Raw genomic sequence first — 24,751 nt, 5'->3', positions numbered from 1 at the left:
TGTAAACATTTCAGTATGTCCCTCCACTGCAGCACTGAACAGATTCCTCCTAGTACAGATTTTTGTGTGCCTAACACAGTCACATTAATGTCACCCCTTTCTTCCCTCCAAGACAGGCTGAACGAAACGTTGTTCCCTCAGGAAATTAACATGGGAATTTTGAATAAAATCAGAACTTAAATTACTACAAGAAACTTACTACTTGGATAGACTGTAGGGGGATACATACAAAAAGATAGCTTAATTTTCAGGGCTGTACACCACAGTTAAAACAGCAGGCACCAGCAGCTCACCAAAAAATGAAAAACAACAAATTTCGCTCATTTATAGGCTTAACTACAGATTTCCATTAGGAAAACAGTTCAGGTATTTTGATTTAAAAGTAATGGTCTATATTTCTCAGGAGGGGGGAGGGTGTCTCTGGAATTATTTTCAGAGTTCAGAAACAATAACAGAAAAAACACTGGTTGTAGATTAACCATCTGGTTTAAGGCAAAGATACTAAAATCCTCCTTTCCCATTGCCATGCAATAAACAAACCCAAATAACTATTTCATCACACCAAAGTTTGTGAAATAAGCATAGCTGGTCATTACTCTGGCAATATTCCCACCAACATTGCTTTACCTCTGCCTGACTAAGGGTTAGATACAAAGTACTAACTTGCTTCAGTACTGTACTGTAAAATAAAAGCTATTGACTTGTGAGTAAGGAGTTTGGCTTGCTGGCATGTAGAGCCATCCAGAGTAACTCAAGACCCCAAATTATTTTACTTCTTCCAATCCTGTTAACAGGGCAAAGCAAACACACATTCAAACTGCATAATAACCTAATGAATCAAGTTCATGTGACTTTGCTGGTCAATGTTCCCCAGCAATTTTACATGCAGCACTAGATTAAGTGTAATATAGCAACAAGCCACAAAGAATGCAAATGTTTCACAGTTAAAAGACTGCTCCAGAAAAGACAAGCCAGCTCTTAATGCAGCTCTTCATGTGTTTAAACCTAAGGAGTCAGTATTTAAACACATTTAAGTTTTCTTCACCAACTCTCCTGGCATTTTTTGTAACATCAGATTGCAAAGACCTCCCCCTTCCTTTCCCTGCTCCATGCCCTTAGGCAATTCCTGTGTTTATCCCTCTCTCCGCACCCCCCCGCCCTCCCTTTGGCGGAACAAAGCCACCCATTTCAGTCAACAGCTGCATTTGAGCCCCGTGCCATTCCGGCGCTCACCAGTTACAAAGGGGCTGCAACAACAACAACAACAACAACAACATCTCAGCAGCCTGTGCCCAGGAAACGAAGGGCAAACTTCAGCCCTGGCCAGCTGCCCCAGGAGAAGCCCCGTCCCCACCCGAGCTGCGGCGGTGAGCCCAGCCCAGGGACAGCCCCAGCGCTACCCCGCTCCCCCTCTCTGCCCGGCCCTGTGAACACCCCGGAGGAGGCGGAGGACTCACCCGCAAGCAGAGCTCTTCCCACTGCCTGTGCAAGTGTTCCACTTGCTCCTGGAGCACCATCATGTCCTCGGTGAGGACGCAGTGAGCCAGCTCCACCTTCATGGCCCGCAGCTCCTTCATGTCGTGGGCCCAGTCCGCCAGCGACTGCTCCAGCTCCTGCATGGGAACGCACCCACAACAAGCCTTGGCACTAAGCTCCTCCGGTTTCCAAACCTGCTCGTTAATCCCCTGCCCGGCCTGTGGGGGAGGAGAGGAGGGGAATGTGCAGCCGCTTGTGCGGCCCTCCGGCGGGGCCGGCCTGGCCGGGGTCCCCGGGCGCTGGGCCCCGGCCGCAGCGGGAGCCCCCGGGCGGCCCGGGCAGCGCGGCTGCGGCTGAGCCAGCGGTGCGGCAGCGGCCTCCGCTGCAGCCCCGAGAGCAGCCGAAACGCTGCCTGACCCCCTGCCGCTCCCGGTGGCTCCAGGGCAGCGTTTGGGGAGTCACGTCCAGGAAGGGCCTTGCCCACTTCTTTGGGTTTTCTTTTTTTGAAATTATTATTGGTTTGGCCAAGGTGCTTTCCACCTGCGTTTGTTCCAACTTCGGGTTATTTATTTAAATGCTAAAAAAAATTAGCATTGGTTCCCTTCTCTGATGAATGATTTCACAGGCCTCGTCAGATTTGTCAGAGATGTGGACGGAGCTTTTAAACTGCTCATTCACAGAAACACGCTCCTTTTTCTGCTTTGTTCCTCCGGCTCCCCCTTTACAACAAGGTGGGCATTTCCTCACCAGTGGTCAAATCGTCACCTACAAACCAAAGACACCACTGCGTGCAGCGGGGAAACAGGGCACTCTACACACAAGGTACTAGGTCCCATTTTGCAAGGTGGGTGCTGGGAAGTGTCCCTGGCTCCTCTAACAAATAAAGCTCTTAGAGAGGATCCAATTTGTCTCATTTTAAAGAGAAAAAAAAATAGAGTGTTTATATCAGGAGAAGTGTGCTGGATCCAAGTCCTGGGAGCATTTTCACAGGTCTTTTGATCCAAACACTTATCTAAAATCATTAAAAAATTAAATCTGATCTGCTTCAACGCTGGAGGAAAAAAAAAAAAAACAACCAAACAAACCTGAGACTAAAATTTACCTGAGCTCACAACAAATGAATGCCTACAGATGTGCACATGTGCATTTATATCTTAACAAGGGTTGAATCCCTGCATTAATGGAGCTAACAACAGAATTTCATGGGACTTTGCTAGCCTTGTGTAAGGTCCAGGCCTGAGAGACAACAGCTTTATTCCACAGAAGAGTGAAATGCAGGGAGAGGAAAGGAGGTCCTTTCTCCCCCATGCCATTTTGGTCCTTTATTTTATTATACTGTGACACCCAAGAGCAGCAACTGCACTGGCACTGTCTGACCCTGACACCTCTGCGGCTGAATTTCTTTTACTGGAATAAGAGCCCGGAACTGTGTTCTGCAATCTCACAAATAATTCAGGGCTACAGCACGACGGCTGCCGTGGGAAAGGCAGCCAGCACTCACAAAGAAGATTTCAGACAGCTGATAATGAGTTCAAAGCCTTGGCTTGTTAATAAGCTTATTTGTTCCCACTACACAGGTCAACAATTCACTTCATAAAAGGATGATGAAAGACTGACCAGTCCAGACAAAATGTCTCCTATTCCTTGGAAATGCTTTCCTTGCCATTTAATTTTTGTGGTGCACTATGGGCTGCGAGGGCTGTTGCCACTCCCTTACTCTTAATTTTCCTTCTCTTTAATTATTCTCAGATCCCACAGGTGTGCATGGTGCTTTGTAGACTTACAAGGTCTCTGCCTGAGGAGCTCCTTGTCCAAAATGGATTCGAAAACAAAAAGGAAGATTCAGCCACTAGGATAGCAGCCAATCGAGCTGGGACTAGGGAGTTTTTTCCCTTTTGTTTGAGGAACTGCTTATTTTATAAATTCAGACTGTGGAAATAGAGCAGAAGCAGGGAAAAAAAATCCAAGCACTACTACTCTTGTGATCTTGGTCAGCTGGACTTTGCAGATTGGCAGGAATCAGGACGGTATAAAGGAGAGAACTCCAGTGTTACTGAAGAGCAGGTTAAGAGGGAAAACTGATTTTACAGTGATTAGGTGTTGTGCAAAGACTACATCTATTTAAATACAAAATGGCTGTTCAATACCTTAACGTGTTCCTTGGCTTTGTACAGCTCTTCGTGTTCAACTGGAAGTGGATCTTTTACTTTCTCCTTCAGCTCTCGCAGCCTGCTTTCTAATGCCTTGGTTTGCTTTTCACAGCAGTCCCAACTCTGCTCAAGGAGACCCAAGGAAGTTATAAAGGTTAAGATCCTTCATCATGACATATGGTACCATATGGATATATTTCAAAATAGCCTCTTCAACCCACTGAAATTAATAATCATGTGCTCTGGTTATTTGGATTTTCTTTTTGATATACTGTACCATCCACAAGAATTTGGTGCATGGATTTACAAGATAACTTGCACCCTCTCTTGTATTTAAGGTTTGTCTTACAGAACGTTTCTGCTAATTTTGTTTTGTCCAACCTGAGAGGCTTTTAGCATAGTTTTTGGGCTGGGGATCATATTGATGACAGTGTTCAATTTTAAGACATACCTATGTGCTGTCTAGCCATGAAAGCAAATTTATTGCTTTAAGCAAATAAATATGACCTACCCTTCTGGTTAGAGGAGCAACAAGTCATGCTAACTCTCTCTAACCTGAATTTTAGCCCAGGTTTCACAGCCTGAAGCAGGAGAGAGCTCCAGGCCACGGGGAACATAAGAACAATCGGAGTGGGAACATCCACTGTAGTAACAAATGGATACCAAACCCATTTTCCTTTGAAGAATCAGGGGACCACATTTTTAGCTTCCCACAAGCCCTGGTGGCACATGATGGGCACAACCCTCAGAGCCCCCCTGCAGCGAGCAGCAGCTCAGCGTTTGCCTTGTTGGTACAGGGCGCAGCCCTGGAGACGGTGCGGCAGGGAAGCTCACCAGACCCAATGCCAGAGAAGCAGGTGCTTCTGCTCCCTGGGGAGGGCATCACCTACCTGTAGGGTGCTGCTGAGCTGCATCTTCTTCTTCTCCAGCTGGACCTGGGTGTCCCCCCAACTCTGCTGCAACTGGCTGAGCTCCTCCTGGAGAACACTGTTGGTCTCAGGATCACAGACAGTGCGCAACTTCTCCCCGACATCAATGATTAAGGAGTACATGGCTTGCCACCTCTGAAGAATGACTGCCTTACTCTTTAAAAGAAAAAAAAAAAATTACATTTCCAAGCTTTAGAAGTGCACTCGTGGCATTTCACTTGGGAAGAAGTGAAGACTCACAAAAGGAGTTACAAGGCACTAGTCTGTTCACATCCATGAAAGAGTGATGAATAGATTTTCTCCTATCTGCTTCTGCTTTTTTAATTTCAGAAAAATTAGATTCTTTCTGGTCTTCTGATCTATAAAAATCTACAATAGCTTTTCACAGACTGAATCTATAGAGTGAAAGTGCAGCAGTTACAAAAAGATGGGAAATCAGTTGTCTAAGTTCTTCTGAATAAAAAATCAGTTTAAGTTCAGTTAGCATCAACAACTAAGACAATATTTTCAGAGATAACAGATCTGTTAATCACGGCATACTCCAAATGAAGTAAGCCATCAATAATAGTTTGCCTACAACACAAACTGGTCTATAACACAAGCAGATATGATCAATGTTTCTCTCTGTAAAACAACAGCAGGAGGAAAGGTCAATTTGGAGTAGGAGGGAGAAGACTTTCTGGCTTTTCTCACTAAAGAAAAGCATGAGCACTAACTTGTAAAATCTACTGAAAATCATCTTTACACAGCAGGTAAAAATAAAGATGAAATAAATAGGGCAAGTGCCAACTGGAATACTAGTAATGTGTTAATTCATCAACATTAGGTGTGTGGGAATGCAACAAATCTTGGACCATGCAAACAGCATTCAATAGTGTATTTTTGAAAGGTTTAAATTGCCTTAAGCAACCATCAAGTTCACTGCTTGCTTCTACTTTCTTATGAAACAAAGAGATGCATAATTAAAAGGAAAACCAAGGTACCCAAAATTAACAAAGTAAGATTATTTTTTTTCCACTGCACATAAAGTGCAGAACTTACTGCCCTGAAGAACTGCTGCCCAGGTCTGAGCATTCTGGAGTGGTGGCTCCAAGGACAGACCCCGTTGCAAGTGCTTTATCCTCTGCTCCTGGCACCTCCTGTCCATCCCTGTGCACATGGCCCACACACCTACAGGGTACCTGCTGACCAGGGTTTCTACCTTATCTCCCTAGCACCCTGCATTTCCATCTTGATATCAGTAATATTTTTAAACATACAAGGCTACTAAATTACAATGTTGACCAGGAAGTTTCCTAGTGTAACGAGCCTTTCACATGTTTTCTCATCTGTGCTCAGCTTTAAGAAAAAGTGTCAGTAGTTGTTTTTCTCCAAAAATCACGTGATTTTAAAGCTTTTTACCTTACTGGACAGAAGTTGTTTCAGTCTGAGGAAAAAAAAACCCAGATTTTAGATTTATGAGAAATAAATACAGTACCTTGAAATCATTAATTAGATTTCTAAGCTGGTAAAGACTATAGCAGTCCTGGTTCTTCACAGCTATAATGAAGCTGTTTGTATCAGCAAGAAATCTGCTGAGACTCAGCAGGGAACTCCTGAAAAGCTGCCACTGGCTCACGAGTCCATCGATATCTTTCTTCCTCTGCTGAACCATCCGGATAACATTCTGCCACTGTTCTTTCACCAAAGTAAGCTTGGAAATAAACTCTGTTCTGAAAATGACAAGTATTGAGTGTTAATATATTTTGACCTCAAGGCTGCATTTTACAATAATTGTGATGGATTTCCATTTGCAACCTTGTATTCTAATTACAATGCCCAACTATGCAAAAAGCTCTATGCAACCCTAAGCTCAGCCCTGCTCTCTGTATTTTATCTTTTAAGCAATCCAAAAAACCTTTTACATGATACAAGAATGGATAATGCAAGTCATTCTTGCTATTGTGGTATAGTGCATCTATAGTACAGCAATCACAGAAACAATGTGCACTAAACACTTCTCTGAAGAACAAGAAGGTCAATGCAAGTGAGACAAGGTGTCTGATTATGCTGCAAAATTGATCTGTGCTTTTACCAGGCTATAAGTGGGAGTTCAACTATCATTTGTATCCTACAGCAGTGGGACCGAACTGCAAAGTGAACAGGCTCTGTGTTGTTATTGAACCCATTCAAGCAGGTTTTTGGCCTCTCCTACAACATGGTTAGATGATCCAGCAGATCTAGCTGGAGTGATTAAGATCCGTCTATCAATTCTGGTCCTCTGCAGGAGGCCATGGCCCCTGATTATCTCTTATACAAACTCCTGTGTTTGTGGGGTCAGCTTCCACACCAAAAAAATCCATCGGCTTTGCTTAGTTTAGCCCTACCTTCCCTGGCAGCTTTAAGCCAAGCTACGGACTTCATACTGAAGTGGCTGAGGGGAGCACGCACACTGTCCTGCCAGCGCTCAGGAAGCAGCAAGTTCTGGCAGAGGGGTAATATGCCTGAGGCAGTTGAACCTCTGCTCACAAATATTACTCGCTGTTTCTCACTCTAAACTGATTAAGAGAAAAGTATAGGACCATACCGATAAAAAATAGGTTTAGCTACCATATGGTTTGGGTAGTGTGGCCGATGACTCAATTCCCTGTCACGTGTGTCAGGGGCAACATGGATAGGCTCACACCTCAGTACTTTAAAAAGTAGGCCTAGGAAGAGAGGAAGGATCCTTCACATGCAGCACTCTCATTACCCTCTGTAAGAAGGTAGCTGCTCAACCACAGTTACAGTTCAACAACTGCAGGGTAGCGTAGCCAAGGAAGCCGGCTGGTCAGGAGCAATTATTTTTGTTAGACAGAACATCCAGTTACTGTCCAAAATGCAGCCTGGCCAGGGCACCTGTGTTTCCTCCTCATTGCACCTCCTCACGCTCTTGCAAAATATGCTAGGAGGTTATTTAAAGGGTGAACCCAGTCAAGAATGACAGCAAAGATTCAATACCAACTCCAAGGAAGACAGCATATTCACTGAGATCTTAGAGAAAAAGACAAATAGATTACCTTTTCTCTGCTTCTCCGGATTCCAGGAAGAGTAGAACTTTTGCTATGATAGAATTAAATGTCTGCTGATTTATGGAAATTTCAGTTTGCAGCATCTGAAATACCATGAGAACAACAGTTATTACTATTCACCGAACAACCTTTGTTCAGCATTTATTTAATTGTAAATGCTGAAAGCTCCATTATTTTCAAGTGCTACTGTCAAATGCATCCTAAAAGATTCCACACTTTTTGGATACCAGGAGGAATTTGCACATATGTGATAGCAGAACCTACCAGGAGCTGTATGTTACAGGTAATCTGAAGCCTAAAGTTTGCTGGACTCATTCATGAGAAATGCAATCTAGGCAGAAACCCATAGAAAAGGTATAAAAAAGCTTCATATAATGGTGAATTTACTCTTTATCACAACAAGCAAAAGTTTATTCTATAGATAATTTCATTGCAATGAAAGAATTGTTTTAGAGGTCTAAGTAAAAGACTAAAAATAAGTTTCTGTGGACCCTAGTGAATATCACTAACATGCAGAGACTTAATGCCCCGTGGAATTAGCCACAGTACTTTGTGGTCCACTGCAGCAGCACCAAGCTCAGCCTAACAGTTCATGATGTTTAGCATTTACCACGCGATTATTTTTTTTTTTCCTGTATTTTGGTTGGTTTTCCATCTGCCCACCACTAGGACAAAGTCTATATGTAGAGACTTTGCTTAGAATTGCATCCATACGCTACAGCTAGAATGCAAGGTACCTTCTCTGAATGGATACTGTCATAGACGTGTGAAGCACTATCTCTCTATAACAAATAGCAAGTGTTTGAAAAAATGCCAGCAAAACAGATTTCTACCAAACTCTAACAACTGGTCAAAACGGAAACATGCTGTGAAAACTTTTTTTTTTTGTTTTCCAAAATGCAGTTCTTTCAGAAACTGGTATGGTTTCTGCCAGATCGCCAGCAAACTGCCTAGCTAGTTGCCACAGGCTTCAGTGCTCTGGGACAGATAGACAGGCAGGCAAGTGACCTCAGGGCTGGAGAAATCTGGGATTTCCGTGATGCAGCACTTGAGGATGCACTCCCAAAGGTCTGATCCCTGCAAAAAGGGATCCATCCCTTTTGGAAAAGGATTTTCACATTTCAAAGTTCTCTTCTGAATAAGTACAAGGCCACACTTCAAGAATGAAATGCTCTGTAAAACTGTCCAGGCGTAATTTTAAAAGGCATAGCATTTTCTAGTGATTTTCCCCCCACCTTCACCATTCAAGAAGATGCTTCCATTTTTAGAGTTAGCTTTACCTCATATACTCTCTGTTGCTCTTGAAGTTCTTCAAACCGTCCTGGAATATTTGTTTTTAAGGCCTCTTTCATTTTTTCTAGGAATTTCATCCAGTTTTCACATTTCTGAAGGAATTTCTTTTCATCATTTTGATTTCCCTCAAGCATACTGTAAAACAGAAGAAATAATCCGAAATTATTGTGTTGGTGGTTGCTTTTCTGTTTGCACACAGCCTATCGTGGTGGTTAGTACTACTAACATAGCAGGGGTTCACTTGGCACTCTGCTGCCTTCTTCACCTGTGATTTTTGCTTCAAGTGACTTGGAATACAAAGAGACATTGAATAATCGAGTAAATTGAAAGGGCAGGAATTCAACCTGGAAAGCCACTGAGAAAGCTGAGAACAGATTGCAAGACTCCCCATGCTTTAATTTGGTTTTGATTTTCCTCACAGAAAAAGAAATGGTTAGTAGTGATTTTTTTATTTGCATTTCAGACCTGCAGCATTCCAGAGCAGCTGCTGTTTTCTGACTCCACTGCCAAGTCAGGCTCTGCATTTTCTTCAGGGTAAAGTCACTGAGTGGCAGCTTAATGCTTGCTTCATTCAAACTCTCTATGCTTGGAGAAAGTGCAGCAAGCTCCAGTGTCCGATTCTGAAAGTAAAATATAAATTAATTGCAAAAAATACTGCCTTTCTTTCATTTCAAAGAAATATAGGAGCCCCTTCTGTAGGAAGCATCTGAACATTATACATCCAAAATGCTCACCCAAAAACCCCCAATCTTTCTGTGTTAACTTCAAAGAATATAGGAAACAAAAAAGTCAAAATTCCCTTACACAGGGCCTGCTTTTCCAACAGTACTGAACAGATACTCAAGAGCTGGTTCTTGCAGCTTTATTTTGTACCCTACATTGAGGGTAACAGGGTAACTCCAGAGCAAAGCTGAAGAAAAAGATCTTCTTATCAACCCCAAATCTATGTGATATTCTTCCCCTCCATGTAAGCATTTGGCCTGCAATGCATTATCGAGAGTTTTTATGAACTTAAATAATGTTTTTTTTGTATTTTGGATGAGATTATAGTTACTCTGATGCAAGTGCTATAACTATGATACTTAGGACACAAAAGAGTTTCTTGAAATAGGCAAGAGCTGGTATCCTACAGACACTTAAACCCTGAGTAGTATCTTTTTGTACTTGGGAATCCAAACATACCATGAGCAATTCTGAGTTGTCTTTTTCTCCTTCTAGACAGAGACTATCGAAGGCATCTGTGCAATTCTTGACTTGACCCTCCAGCGTGTCAAGACAATTCTTGAAATCCTCCAGTTGTAAAAGATTGAACTAGAGTGAATATTGCATATTCATGTCAATTATGATTTAATGCACATATTCAGTATACAAAAAGGAGCAATAAGCAGTATCATCAGGAAAGCAACAGATGTTAAATCCACATTTCAATGTATTTATAACTCACGTAATGAACTTTTTCCATTTTTGCATTGGATAAGGGGAAAATTTAAGCCAAAGCAGAGAGCAAGATACTGAATCTCTAAATCCACAGAGATTCATATCTGTCTGTAAGGAACAGGGGCATCTGCAATGCCTTTTTGTACCTTTGGGCTGTTTGATTTATTGTGTAATTGGAAAGCCAAAACTTAGCTTATCAGAGGGAAGAAACTCGTGACAATAAGATCCCTTGGAGCTACACACTGGGCCCGCTCCCATGCACCCAAGGCTGTGCAGCTTACATGAGCTCTGTGGAGAGAAATAACTAGGGCTGCAGTTCAACTTCTTTATTCACTAGGTTGGTTTCTTTGGGTCAGGGAGAAAAGCACTGGGAAAGCTTTTTCCTTCCTGCAGGAACTAAGCTCCACATCTCTAAGAACACGGCAACAGCAACATTTTTACGAGGCAAAAATTGGCGCGGGGAGAGAGGCAGTTCTGTGGTAATACTGCAGAGGTTACGCCAAAGAAAATGACTTCCAGAAATGAAATTTTTCATGGAGGGAGAAGTTCACAGAGAATATGAGAAATCTGTTATCTTCACAAAGATAGCTGGCTTACAGCCATTGAACCGTGCTGGTAGATGGAGTCATAAATAGAGCTGGCTGAAAATTTCTTGATGAATTTGGGTTTACTTTAGAACAGAACAATTCATTGAAACCAGACTTTTTCACAGGAACAGACTAGTTTTACATCAGTACATGTACAGCAGTACATTTGCTTGGAAGTTTCCTCAGGAATACCTGCACAGAGGGGAAGTCAATCCCACAGCATTCCTCTGAGCAAGGCATCATGTGGGGAAACCTGGATCCAGGTCCCTCCCAACTCTGCCAGAACAGGGATGTGAATCTGGTCTTCAAAATTATGTCAAATGATCACAGTTTTCTGTTTGGTTTTAGGTACTTTTGTGCACTCTTATCAAAGCAATCTGAAGCCCTTAGGTTTTTTCCAAGGCAAAGCTGAGAAAGTTTACAACTTACTTTAAAGTTCATAGAATAAAAAATACATTTCCTAACCTTTAATCATCTGATTGTAGTAAGTCCACTTACAAAGGCTTGTTAGAGCAACACAAACAGGTAAGAAGGGTGAAACCTTTCCTTTAACTGTCCCTCTGGCTTCATGTATTATTTCTTTACATAATTGATTATACTGTCAAGTTTTATTTTATGGAAATTTCAATTCAAGAACTACAGGGCTCTAGTGAAGAAGTTACCTCACACTGACACCTAATTTAATAGTAAAAAAAAAATACCTCAAATTCATCTAACTTCCTCTGCAACATCTTTTCTAAATAGGATGCTGCCTGGAGTGGCTGCAGCTTCTCCAACAGAATGGCTTGTGCAGCTGTCCCAGCCTGCTGTTTTATCCGATCAGCCAGCAAAGAAATCTGGGTACGGGATCCTGCTATGTTTTGAAGGCCATGCTGTAAATTCTGACGAGAGAAGGGGAAAGAAATAAAAAGTCAGCAAATGAATCAGATCGTCATTCATGTGCCACTTTCATTTAGTATCTTTTGTTACTGTAACTAAGCTCTTTTTGTTGATCTCCTCTGGGAGCCAAATGCAGCTATGGTGAAAGCTTCAGTCTTTTACTCAGAGGATAATGGGAATTGCATCTATTGACTCTAGTGCTGGGAAAGGCACAGTTCAAAGTTCAGTGGAACACCAGTGACTTCAGGCAGTGGCATACTACTGCTACAGAGGAGGTGAGGGAGAGAACTCAGAATATCCCTCCCTACAGAATGAATTTACACTAGCAGATGGAGAAACTGGCCCATGCTGCAGATTAAAAAATGCTGTTATGTTACAAACATACCAGCACTTTGGATCCCTTAGTAACTGAGGACTATGGTTTTATTTGTTCCCCTTTGCTACAGAAATGATGCTATAAAATCAAATTCTAAAGGCAGTACAAGAACAAAAGGAATCATTTTATACTCATTCAATGTACTTGATTATTTTTTTTTGACCTGGACAACTGTCATTTATTTTTAGCCATGAAATTCCCTGGATTTTGCCACTGCATATTGTCTTTTCTGTGAGTAATGAACATAGACTTCTGATTGATAGCAAAGAGCAGACGTGTTTCCCTAAAAAGCAAAATGGCTTTTAGTTCTTGACTCCTGTCTTTGGAATGGATCATATTGTAAACTGCCACTTCAGCCATTTAGTAAATAACCCATTTTGATTTCTTTGATAAATAGGACATTATTTTTATTTATTGTGCTGACAGAGTTCCATAAAACCATAATCTTTCCTAATATATACTAGAGGAAAAGATTAGAGAGATTAAAATACAGCTTTGTAATGCACATGTATTTTCAAATACATGTTAATTCCTATGCCATATCACTGATCCCCATTCTTCTAACTCACCACTTTCAAAAAACACAATAAAATCCATGTGTCCTACCCACACATACCAGGACAGGATCTACAATGCTAATGATCATGCCTCACTTAGGTGCAAAACTTTTCCCAAGAATTTCCAGAAAACATGATGCCTTTTTGCTGACATATTAATGAATTTATGTCACAGCCATTAATCGATCAGAAGAAAGTGAAAATGTTCTGCTCTAAGCTTTGCTGCTGTGAGTTGTTTCTGACACAGGAAGAAATATATGAGTTCTCTTTCCCATAATGTAAAGTTTCTTAATTGGCCACATGCAAAATTAAGTACTTTGGACTTCTTCCAGTATGTGGCTAGAGGTTCATAAAGCATGATGAATCACTGCTCAATCCTGAAATTATATTTCTTTATTGCAGTCTGAAGAAACCAAAAATGTCAGAACCTAATGACAGCTTTGCTGCCTGAGAGAGTCAAATGTACCCTGTGGTCTCAGCATGAGATCTCATTTGCCTAAAGTCAGAAGCATTTAGAATAATCTAATGAGCTCAGTCTGTGAACTTATCAGACCAGGCCAAAAAAAGTACCAAACCCAAATAAAACCAATTTGAAGAAAGATCTCAAGATGGTCCTGTGTTCTAAAAAACTGGTCTTTTTCTTCCCAGCTATTGTTCTAGTAGATATTATCTCTCCTCCCAAGCAGTTCCCCATAAAGTAAGTAATTTTTGGTTCAATGATTCCTTCCAACACAGGCCTTATTCTTTGTATAGAGAGAAACGGGTAGAGATGGAATATGATTGCTCCCTTCTGCTCTCTTCTTGTCCTACGCTAACTGTAGTTTGGTTTGGCCTCAGGATCTGGTCAAAGTATTTAAAGGAAATACAAAGGTGCCTGTTAATGGAAAAAAACCCCACAGATTTTATGTTTTCCACTGACTGGATTTGGGGGAGGACAGGGGAAGAAGATGTTCTTTCGATTTGTTTCTCAAAAATAAATCCTGGTTTGTACCAGGCAGCAGAAACATATTCATGTACCTTTATATCCTGTATCCTCTGCTTCAGGGTTTCTATCATGTTATCCTCGGGCAAGTGAGCATCCAAGAGCTGAGTGCACTGCTCTTTGTGCTGTTGTAACTTGGCTGCTGCCTCGCTGCATAAAGTATCAAAGGGCTCCCAAAGCTGCAGGGTCGCTTGCGCTGCCTGCAATTGATCTGTGATGTCTTCATTTACTGAGTTCCACCTGCCAACATATCAAAGGGTAAGAGCATTCTCCTATTAGATTCTTCTCCAGAATATGATTTGGTGTAGGATTCCTGTGGGAGTTTCCTTGCATGCATACCCATGTAACTGAAAGCCCACTGACACAGCACCATTTTGTGCTCTGTGATCCATCACAAAAACGGTAGCATCAGCTACTGCTCACACAGGTACCCTTAGACAGGTGAGTCATATTAACACAGATTTAAAAATCTGACAGACGTTCAAGTCCTGCCTCAGCAACTTTTTTTTTTTTTTTAAATACTAGTAACCGGGAGTCTTTTTTGCCAGCTTACCTAGTCTGTGCCTCGGTGCACTTCTGTTCAATAATCTCTGCAAAGGAGGGGGAGCAGCTCTTCTTCAGGTTACTGGCAGCAGCCTGGAGCTTGGCCCAACTCTCTTCACTGTTCTCTGATTCATCTTGCAGAGACTGCAAAACGGATCATTGCAATTAGTTGTGGAGGTGAATGACGTAAGTGTAGCTTCCCCTATATACTGGTAGGGATACGGTAGCAATAATGTCACACATTTGCAGCGCAGATTAAAATGTTTGTGAAAAATATATCACCTGATCCTAAAAATTAGGAAGCTAAAAGAGAGGTTGAAATGGTTCAAGTTAAAAAATCATTCAGGAGGCCTATTTTGAACTGAGGTCATTTATTTGCTATTAAAGAAACAGCTCATTTAACAAACCCACGGCCTTGAACTGATTAAATTAATTCACTAGAAACCAAAAATGTTTTTATTTTAAGACACTGTTTCAGGGAAATTTCTACTGGCAGTAAAGCTGCCTTGACAACTCCTGTCCCTGGCTGTGCATTCTTCCTCCTGATACAGGCAATTGCAGAACCCTGCCATGGGTCTGTGAACTGATCCAGATTAAAAATAAAGAGGGTGATGGAAAGAAGGAAGGAAGAAGGTCCCCAGTTCCTTCCACTTATTACATGTCCCCAGCAGAGGGTGGAAAGCACTTATGCAGGCTTTACTGCCGAGACACATAGCCGGGATTCACAGCCTCAGTCTGTGCTACACCACTTCTGATACAACTTGAAAATAAACCAAAACAGGTCTTATTTAGACCAAACCAGGGAGTGTTTATACAGCCTTTCAACACTCGTTTAAAGCCAGGTAAGGGGATTTTAGCCACATCTGTAAAACGCTTGGACCCGGGGCCAGCCTGACTGCCTACTCTAGATGCCCCACTTAGAGTCTGTAATAGCCAAGCAGAGCAGCAGGGTGATCCAGAGCATTTATGCCCGCCATTTACGCCCAGCCTCATTCAGAGCCTGCGCAGAAAACTCCAGCTCTCTGGAGGGCGACTGAACCCCTAGAGGGGACTTTGCACTGGAGCAATCAGAAATGCCAGGTTTGGGGGTCCCCCTGCTCTGCCCCAGGGCTGCTGCACGCACCCAACCCAAGCCACAGCTTTTGGGAAAGGGAATCCTGTATGCTGGACCTTGACCCCAGGTCAGGTTTATATGAGGAAAGATGCTTTAATGCAAAAAACGCTTTAGTGCCAAATGTGTCAGAGGTCACTGGCACAGTGGCTGGGACATAGTACCCCAAGGGGAGCGTTCAAATCACAGATCTAGAGACATGGTCCCTTCACCAATTTTCTCCCAGGTCCCCTTCATTTCTGCATTGAGTCCCAGCATTGATGCACAAGCATCTCCTTCCAGGTTATGCTACAGCCCTACGGCACGGCATTTCCCTGGGAAGCGTGAGTGAAGAGGCAAATTTCCCTTCGACCAGTGAGCCGAGAACCAGCAGCAATGGCGTTAGGTTTTCCTTTGCCAGCTGTATTTTCAGCCAAACTTCCTGCTGTCCACGTGGATCAAACAGGGACTGCGTAGACATTAGCATGAGGGATGGTGGTGGAGCGCACATGTCCATCTGGACTCTGTGGTGCAAGGGAGCATGAGGACCTGGTGCTTCATATGGGGGTGCCTTCCAGCATGTGCCGAAGACTGAAACACCAAAAGATCTTTGCCATCCAAAACGGAGGCTCTGCTAGCCTGCAGTAAGGCAGACATGGTAGCAGCTGACCTGTACTTCTCTCTTGAACCTTGGTATCTAAATTGCATCAAAGTTGAACTTAGTGCTAAATAAAGTACAAAGTCTAAAAATACCTCAGTGCCTCTGGAGGTTAAAAAAAAAAAAAAAAAAAAAAATTCCACTGACTTCACTGGCACTATAATAAAGAGGAAGTTGCTTACATAAATTTTTCTGTCTTTTTTTTCAGTGGAGTTTGTTTGTTTGTTTGTTTAAAGGCACAGAAGGAAGTACAGAAACAAGACAACTTCACTAGATTTACCTGGAGAGTTTTGACCTGTTTTTTCAAAGCTTCCAATGACACCACAGAAGGTTTGCATTGGTCTATACAGTACAAATATCTTGTTGTCATCAGGCTGACTTCTGCATAAACTTCATCATATACTTTCCACTGTTCCAGTATTGACTGCATTGAGGTCTTTAACTGTGCAACCTGCAAACAAACCACTTTTGTTACTATTTATTGTGTAGTCCTGACATATAACCTTTATACCTTTAAAGTGACTTAAAAATCCACGCTTAATGCTTAGTCCGTGACAATCTGCGAGAATTTTACAAGTTAGAGTGTCTTTCTACTTGGTGAGGAATTGTGCAGGCTTCAAACCAAGCAGTAAACAGTATTCAGAGTGAAGTATAAGAATTTGCTGAAAATAAAAATGTAACCTGAGTTCAAGGTAGCATTATTTTGTCAGCCACAACTCCAGAACCCCCCAAAAAGTAAAAGAGTACTGAAATAATGAACTGCTTATTCCTTCCTGCCAAAATCAACCTAAAGTGGGAGGAAGTTGAGAGCCTTAATCTTCTTAGGAAGCAAACAATTTGATCCAGAGATCAAGTTTCCTTTTAACGAGAATTTGAACAGAAATTGTTTTGTAAAGAAGAAGATGCTACTACAATACTCTGGAGAGCTATCATCCCTCTTATGCCATTGTGCTCTAATAATGCAGACCCACCTGAATCACAGTCTAGGAACTTCAGGTTCTCATATAAAATTAAATGATAACCTCTTTGTTTTCTGTCTCTTTCATTATTACAGTTGTTTAATCTATATTGGGGCAAACATGGATTCCATTTGCCACTACTCCTAGACACTGCAAACACAAACCTACACTACTCCTTCTTTTTTATCCTTCTGTAGCAGGTAAGTACATAAGGCATGTCCTGGGTTAGACAAAACATTCAACTATTTCAATATGTATTTTCAGTCATGCCAGTACCAAACGCTTTGAGAAGACATGAAAACCAGGCAAGCAAATAAGCACGTCTCTCTAGGACGTGGCAAAGCCAGATGCCAGATTTCAGTTCTGACTATGCATCCACACAATGGAAGATGAAGACTTTTCTACACCATAGTGCATGCTAAATAGACTGCATGGATCATTGTATCCTAGTATCCTAGTTCCAGGCATGCAGGAATAGATGGATTAATCATCCCCGTTCTCATTTGAATCACGGATAGGTGGGAGGAATCTCTAATTGCTTTTTGTAGCCTGCAACTAATTACTGCCCACACAAGGAAGATGGAAAGACATCGTGCTCATGAAATGTCTCTGGGCCACAGACTCACAGTCTTGAGATCAACCTATGGACAATACAGTCACGGTATCACATCTCCTTAGACCTATATCTGAAATTACAGCCAGGCTCTGCTGAGAGCAGTCACCCGTGGGAAGAAAGCTGCACTTGCTGTTTCATTGCACATGCAGACAACTAGGCTGTAAGAACGTTCTATGGTTTGTAAGTTCAAGACTTAAGTCATAAAAGTACTAAAATTAATGTGACCCGTGGTGACTGTAAGAAGAAAAAAGCACTAGGCTGTCAATCCTGCCAGTTTCAATCCCCAGCTCTACAGCAGAAGGAAAAATTTCCATCATGTACAGACACAAAAATTTCTCCGCTTTCTTAGTAACAGTCACATCATTTATGTTGAAACCTAAACCAAGAAGCAGCAGACCCATCCTGGACCAACAACTCATGCGGAAGAGTTCAAGCAAAAGGGTTTCTGTTTCACAAAGTTTTGAGGAACAAAAGCAAGGCGTTTATAATAGAAAGTGTAATGGAACCTTAACTATAAGCACAATCACTGTGTAACATATAATCCTCTGCAGTATATGGTTATTTATTATCACAAATTTAAATCCATAAATGTACTCATTGTTGTATCTTCTGTGCCTATCAATTACATCTAGATAAAAAAGATCAGTTCCAAGTATAAAGATAATATAACTATAAATGCAAACTGCTGGCAAGTCAATTTGCACGGGAAACCAATCTGCCAGACTCTCCTTGAAGCAACTGGAAACTACATCGGATTTGAAGGTATCAAAAGCTGTCCAGGTGTGTGGGTGAAAGAGTAATTGGGAGATGGAAAAGCTGCAGTGAGAGTAGGGCAGGAGCAGGCAGCTTCCAGCAGCATACTACAAGGGAGAAAGACCAGGGTATGAAAGAGAAGCAGACTGAGTAAGAGTTTAAGGTTTCCATTTGCAACTTGACAGAAAAATAGCAGTGCTATGTCTTTATTTTCTTAAACTGCAGATGGGAGTCTTTCCTTCCTCCCCCTGTATTGAAACTACTTTGAGATCAGACTTTTTTTTCTCTTTCAACCTTGGAAATACATTAATTTACGTTATGGTAAAGACTTAAAAGGAAGTTCTTAGGAAGATTAAGATTAAAAGTAAAAAATACTTTGCATCTTTTTTGTACCAGCTCCTGCCATTCTATGAAGAAGATTAATAACACTGGTGGTAAGAATATGTACCGGAGGAAATTTGAATGCAAACAGAGCTTTTACCTGGCTTACAATGCTGTCTGCCATTTCACACAGCTCAGCTGTCCTGAGAGATATTGTTTCTGGGGTTTGTTCTGCACTACCATTCAAAGCCAGACTCTGTTTGAGCTCATCAAGAGTTTTGCATTTAGTTGTGAGTTGATTTTCTAGCTCCTAAAGGAAAAAAGAAAAAAAAAAAAAGGAAGATAATAAAGATCTTCTAATGAGAACATAGAAAAAACCTTCTGTGTGAGTAGCTTAGATAAATATTCCTTCTTTAAAACCAATTCTGTGTAATTCTTCAGCCATGCAACACCACCCCCATTTCAACTCTGATACAGAACAACTGCTTTACAGGAATTCAAAATGACAGCGGCTGCTTTAGACAGTCTCCTGCAGGTAGAGCCAGAATCAGTGCTTTTACTGTCAGCATGAACACTGGAAAGAAATCATCAGGAGCTAAATCCTCAGTCACCACGTGGGCCTCTTCGTACCTCTCTCCAGATGCAAAAAGTTTTTCTAGTAATGCAGCTAAACTTTTCCTTGCGCAGGGTAGCATTTGGGTCCTCCTCTGCTCCAGCAGACTGATTTAGGGTTTAGACTAGGAATTGATTTTGCAATATGAGGGTCCCTGACATCCTAACAACTTCTAGAAAGTTATTTTCAGTTTGTCCTCTTAGTCAGAGGCTTTCTCCCATGGGAGAAACCCCACTGAAATCAATGGAGATGCCTGGGAGAATAAATTCCCCCCTAACACAATCAGCAAGACGATAAACTAGATTTGACATGCTGGGGAAAGCTCAGCAAGAAATTGTTCACAACATGGGTAAATATCCATACACACAATGGGCCATAACATCTTCCTATAATACTACGCTTAAAGCCATGACCTTTTTTCCCCCCACTTATTGTCCTCAAAACATTTTCAAATTTGCACCTCATTTTTATTGAGCAAATTAATTTTAATGAAACATTTTAGCCACCTGCATCCTAGCACTGTACCTTGCTGTAAGCAGGTCAGTGTTTCAGTCAAAGATACCCTGTGTCTTTCTTCCATTCTGGCCCCTCAATACATTTCAGAGTGCTTCAGAAAGACAAGTAACTCGGGGTGTAACAGAGCACTCTAGGCAATAACAGCAGCCTACTACGAGAGAAGGAGACGTAACCATGGTAATGAAAGAACAAATATTCCATGTTAAAAAATAGAGAGGGAACACTGTACTGACTGAAAACAGCAAACTGTCGGAGTAATAGGAGCCAATCATTAGCTGGCTGCACCTGTACGAATTTTGAAGGCGCTGATGCCCAGGAAAACACAACAAAACCAAAGGACACCCAGATGCTTCAGGCTGGTGCAGAAAGACTGTGTTCTAGGGCAGGAGTAGAGAGAGTTGCTATTTTTTCCAAATGGGACTGTGTAGTTTCCACAACACTTCTACCACAGAGCTCTTCAAACTAATGGAACCGATAGCTTTTGCCATGGCTGTGCTGAACTGAGAACTACTTCTTCTGGAGGCATCTCAGAATAAGATCTACAATATTGCTGCACAACACTCCAATTTCCATGGAACAACAGCAGATGCATCTTCAATTGGAGGAAAAACCCCATAAAATAGCAATTCATGTTAAAAGTGGATCTGGCTCTTTATCACCTGAATCTAACATGCTTTAATTAAAATTACATTGTAGTATTCTAGGAAATGGCAACTTCCCTCACACTTTTTCTGTTAAAATCTGTGCGGTTCGTTAGTCTGGATTCAGCAAAGTGCTAAATATATTTTTTTTACAATCATATCACACATATAATGCTTTACCTTGCAATCGTCTAATGTGTTCTGTGCAGAAATCAGACTTGCTGGGGTTTGTAAAGATCTCAGTCGATCACTCTGAGCTTCCAGCCAGTTGCGTAGAGTCTGTTCTTTGTTCTCATTTTCAGTAACATCCTCCAAAATGTGTTCCAGATCTTGTATCTAAATATTAAAGAAATATTTTAACTTAGTTAAACCTAGAGGTGGGCAGAAACAGGGCTCCCCTTTCCATGACAAAATCCGAGATGACAATATTTACATTGAAAATACTATTTAGAGAAAATACTTTGAAAAGAAAAGCTAAAAAATTTTACTGGCTCCTTAGGACCTGACCTTTTTCCTGGGAAGAAAAGAAGGCAGTGTGGGTTCTGGAGCTGGCAGCCTGTGGACCTCACAAGTTGTGGGACCCTGAGCTATATGGACAGGAGTCTGAAAACCTCATTCTCCCTAAAACCCACCAACAAAGTTACTAAGAAGCAAGGGACCTCAAGTCTCCTATCTTCAGTCTTGGCCCTGAGGATCCATTAAATCCCAGAATGCAGTTTCTTGAAAATTATTAGAGAAGATAATTCCCGCCCCCTCCCCATCCCCCCTTAAAATTGAAGTGTCATCATGGAAATTTTCAATTGGGCAGGAACTGAATTTTCCACTTGAAAATGTTTCTCGAAGACTTTCTGAGTCAGAAAAATTGGGAATTTTCTGTTTGATCAGTGGTCTTTATATCTGGATTCAGGGAGGGCAGCTTCTCCCAAAGCCCTGTAAATGTGGGAGAGAAACAGAGATGAAGGAGGAGTGTGCTGGTAGAGGGATTCATTCCAGCAGCCTCATGTTTGCATTTTTGGGTGGTAACCTTCCCCTGGTCTTTTCCATATCACAGGAGTCACGCTAGCTTTTCTGGGCACTGGTGCACACAAGCAGCGACACCTAACTCTGGACGCATGGGTTATTTCTAACCTCAGTAGAATAAAGTAATTCTGAGGCACTGCCTGAAACAGATTTTCTACAGAGAAACACGAAAGATGTGCTGGTATAGTTAGTCTACATGTAGAATTTGCCTATCGGCTGCTGATCTTCAAAGCACTCCATTGGGAAAGCATATTTAATTACTGCAGAAGGAGGACATCGACACAGAATAACCCATTTCCAGTAACCCAGGAGGGCTGGAGCAGGGCTGGGAACCAATCCCTGCTGTGCCTTTTCCAGCAGATTTGTATGTCCCACCTGAATATGTCTGTCAACACTACTTACTTAATAATTACTTTTCTGGCAAACCCAACTGCTACAACAGGAAAATGGGTGGTAGCTTAATATATCCCTATTTCTCATTCCCAACACATGGCATGTGGAGGGTTGTTTGCTTTTTTGGTGCTGTGTTTGCTGAGCAGGGCCTGGCTGTTTGTACCAAGCAATGTAGCACCTCTCCCTGCCACAAACCATCCAGTGTTTTCTTCCACTAAGTTTTAAATGCCCCAACTTTCACAGTACCCCAACGCTCCAACAGTTTTCACTAACAGGTTTCCTCTGCAGAAACTACCCTGAATTATTCCTTTTTCATAGTTTTCTCAATATAGGTCATCTTTCTTGACATGTCACCGACTGTATTTTCTTCACGTGAGGAATCTTATTTTTTCCACCTAATACAGTCAACTAGGATAAATCCCAGGCTGTCATGAAGAGCAGATTTTGTCTATTTTCCCTCCCTGCAAGTTACAGGAGACTTTACCCTCCTGGACTTTGCTGAGGTTTGGGTGCCTGCCCACCACGTGATAGCCGGTGTGCTAGGAGACCACTCCATGGGCTGTCCATGAGGCAGCAGGATGGGCAGCCAGCAGAGAGCACAGGGAGTCTCACTGTGTTCAGCAGTGTTTTCAGACTCAGGGAGAAAGGCTGCTTGCAAAATACAGAGCACTGGCACAGGCAAGATCAGAGTAGTGAGCGAGAAAGCAACGAGAACTCAGTCAAACCTTTCTGTTCAGAGACGCCTGCAGCCTGTGCCATCGCAGGTTCATCTCTCCAAGACACTCAGCAAATTCTGTCCTTTCATACCGCTTGCTTTCCACATCACAAGTGCTCATCTGCAAGAGTGACTGGTTAACAAAATCTACCATCCACTGTTTAAAGTTCATTTCCATCATGTATTCCTGGAGGCAAAGGAAAAAAAAAAAAAAAAGAAAAACGTAAACCAGTTAGTTTGGCAGTTTTAACTGAACAGTTCCAATGATGCTCCAAGGCATCGTTATGGGACATTCATGGCTTATTCTGAACCATGGCCTAACGTATTTTTCTGAAAAAGACTTGGCTGTAGGAATAATTATCCATTCTATATTTGTGTAGCTATTTCCATCCACCAAAACTTTTGCAGAAAATCACTATCATTATGTGGGTAGCTCAAGGTAAGAACAGGCTACTGCTGGAGCAGGGAATAAAACCTACGGGTACCAGATGCAGTACTTCGTCCATTGGACAATACCATCTCACCGCCATGGGCCCAGATTAGGCTAAGACCAAGGCCTTCCCACACTCCTGAGACTCACAGACAAGTGCAGACAAGAGCTTGTGCCACTTTATCAAAATATCTGGTATCAGAATAGAATATCGGAATACTTGGGAGGAAAAAGTGTCATCCAGCAGCAGCGTCCTTGCCCACAGAGAGGAGTGAGAAACTACACGCAAAGTGAGAACAGCTTAAGGGAATGCTTTTTTATTTCAGAATGTCTTAGAAGAAGAGGGGAGGAAAGGGCTCCTCATTGTATCTAGTAATACCCAGAAAAAAGCCACCAGGGAATACCACAGTAGAGGTATTGAAGCCACAGCTGCTTCCCTGTAGGAATTCGTGACCTTCATCCCAGCTTTCTTCTCAGCATACACACCCCCACATTGCTGACAAGTGCAGAAGACACATCTACAAACTGATCTCTAACCAAAGGGTTAAAAACAGCACCTCACGTACATGTTCCAACTGCCAAATCCAACTTATATAGACCAAAATGTTATATATCTGCTATACTAAGGCACTTTGAAAGAAATGCTTACGTTGGCACTTGCCTTATGTGTGGTACCAAAATGCCCGAGAACTCAGCCGAAGACTGAGAACTGCTGTCCTGTCTGAGCCCAGAGCACTGCCCGGTAGCTCTGCAAGGGCGGTGCAAAATGGGGCTCTGCAGGGATTCATGCCCTGAGGTTGGGCTCCCTGGCTTCTACGGAGGTACAAGGATGGCTTGAAACCTTCCTGTGGCTGGGGCAATCAGCCTCTGCCGTTGGTGCTTTAGCATCTGAACAGAGCCAAGAATCTGCTGCAGCCTCCCTCTCTGCAGAGACTTTCATCTTGTCCCTCTTTTCTAGCAGGTTACCTCTTTTGATGAAACATAATATTCAAAACCCCTGTTCTCTGGTTAAAGGAATCCTGATTAGGGAGCTCCATGATGAGGTATTCCTTGTTGAAAAGGCAGAATAAAACACAGCACAAACAGAGAGTCTATCTTCCTAAGGAAGCAAAGCTTTCCTGCTCAACACATTTTAAGATCTAAATGTAAGAGAGAACAAGCGAGACAGATGGGAGAGCATGAGGAAAAGGAGATTATAGCACAGCAGGCAGGGCAGGCAGTGTATTGTGTGGCATGAAAGCAAAAGGTTTTTATAAAGGAAGGCACCTTTGAGACTGTTTGAGGAACACTCCCAAGAGCAAGGGAAGGACATGACAGTGCCTGTAGGCTGTTTCCACCCTTTTTACAGCCGAAGAAGAAGGCCTCGACTTACAGCTTCCCATTTACCTTGTATTTCTGAAGGAGGCTTCTGACTTGGGCAGCACTACATTGTGAATTTATTGGCTCCTCGTGTCCCTGCTGTTGTTCCACATGGTCCAGCCAGCTCATGAGTTCAGCAATAGCTTCCCGCGATGAAAGTTTTTCCATCTGAAGCTGGGGGTAAAGCATATAACGAATCCTCTACACTCTGCTTGTTAGAAATATCAAGTAAGATGACATCTGTATTTTTAGAAAGGCTCAGGCACTATAATTGCAATTATCGGGGTATGAACTGGAAAGTGAGCTCCGTGCTCCAGAGGGGCATACGACTTAAATTAAGAAAAGTTTGAGAATTCAGAAATTTGAAATAAAATTCTTTCTAATTGTAACAGACTTTCATATGAAACT

The 24,751-nt window shown here is 42.1% G+C and overlaps 1 protein-coding gene across 1 annotated transcript in view; it reads right to left on the bottom strand.

Moving 5' to 3' along the window:
- The window catches only part of SYNE2 (spectrin repeat containing nuclear envelope protein 2), a 209,083-nt gene that overhangs the window by 43,228 nt on the left and 141,104 nt on the right, over nucleotides 1-24,751 (bottom strand). Inside the window, exons 83-98 of the mRNA XM_086462965.1 lie at nucleotides 24,371-24,517; nucleotides 22,565-22,741; nucleotides 20,607-20,762; nucleotides 18,817-18,966; nucleotides 16,288-16,458; nucleotides 14,270-14,403; nucleotides 13,752-13,956; nucleotides 11,624-11,803; nucleotides 10,081-10,209; nucleotides 9,364-9,518; nucleotides 8,886-9,033; nucleotides 7,594-7,688; nucleotides 6,033-6,267; nucleotides 4,517-4,711; nucleotides 3,624-3,749; nucleotides 1,458-1,613 (exon numbers count right to left, since the gene is read on the bottom strand). Of these exons, the coding sequence (XP_086319091.1) occupies nucleotides 1,458-1,613; nucleotides 3,624-3,749; nucleotides 4,517-4,711; nucleotides 6,033-6,267; nucleotides 7,594-7,688; nucleotides 8,886-9,033; nucleotides 9,364-9,518; nucleotides 10,081-10,209; nucleotides 11,624-11,803; nucleotides 13,752-13,956; nucleotides 14,270-14,403; nucleotides 16,288-16,458; nucleotides 18,817-18,966; nucleotides 20,607-20,762; nucleotides 22,565-22,741; nucleotides 24,371-24,517 (2,559 nt within the window). The remainder of the gene's footprint in view (nucleotides 1-1,457; nucleotides 1,614-3,623; nucleotides 3,750-4,516; nucleotides 4,712-6,032; nucleotides 6,268-7,593; nucleotides 7,689-8,885; nucleotides 9,034-9,363; nucleotides 9,519-10,080; nucleotides 10,210-11,623; nucleotides 11,804-13,751; nucleotides 13,957-14,269; nucleotides 14,404-16,287; nucleotides 16,459-18,816; nucleotides 18,967-20,606; nucleotides 20,763-22,564; nucleotides 22,742-24,370; nucleotides 24,518-24,751) is intronic.

The sequence above is a fragment of the Leptosomus discolor genome, chromosome 3 (assembly GCF_034619465.1).
Source record: "Leptosomus discolor isolate bLepDis1 chromosome 3, bLepDis1.hap2, whole genome shotgun sequence".
NCBI classification, from domain to species: Eukaryota; Metazoa; Chordata; class Aves; order Leptosomiformes; family Leptosomidae; genus Leptosomus; species Leptosomus discolor.
The sequence above is the reverse complement of the archived record's forward strand: the minus strand, read 5'-3'. Positions and strand labels throughout refer to the sequence as shown.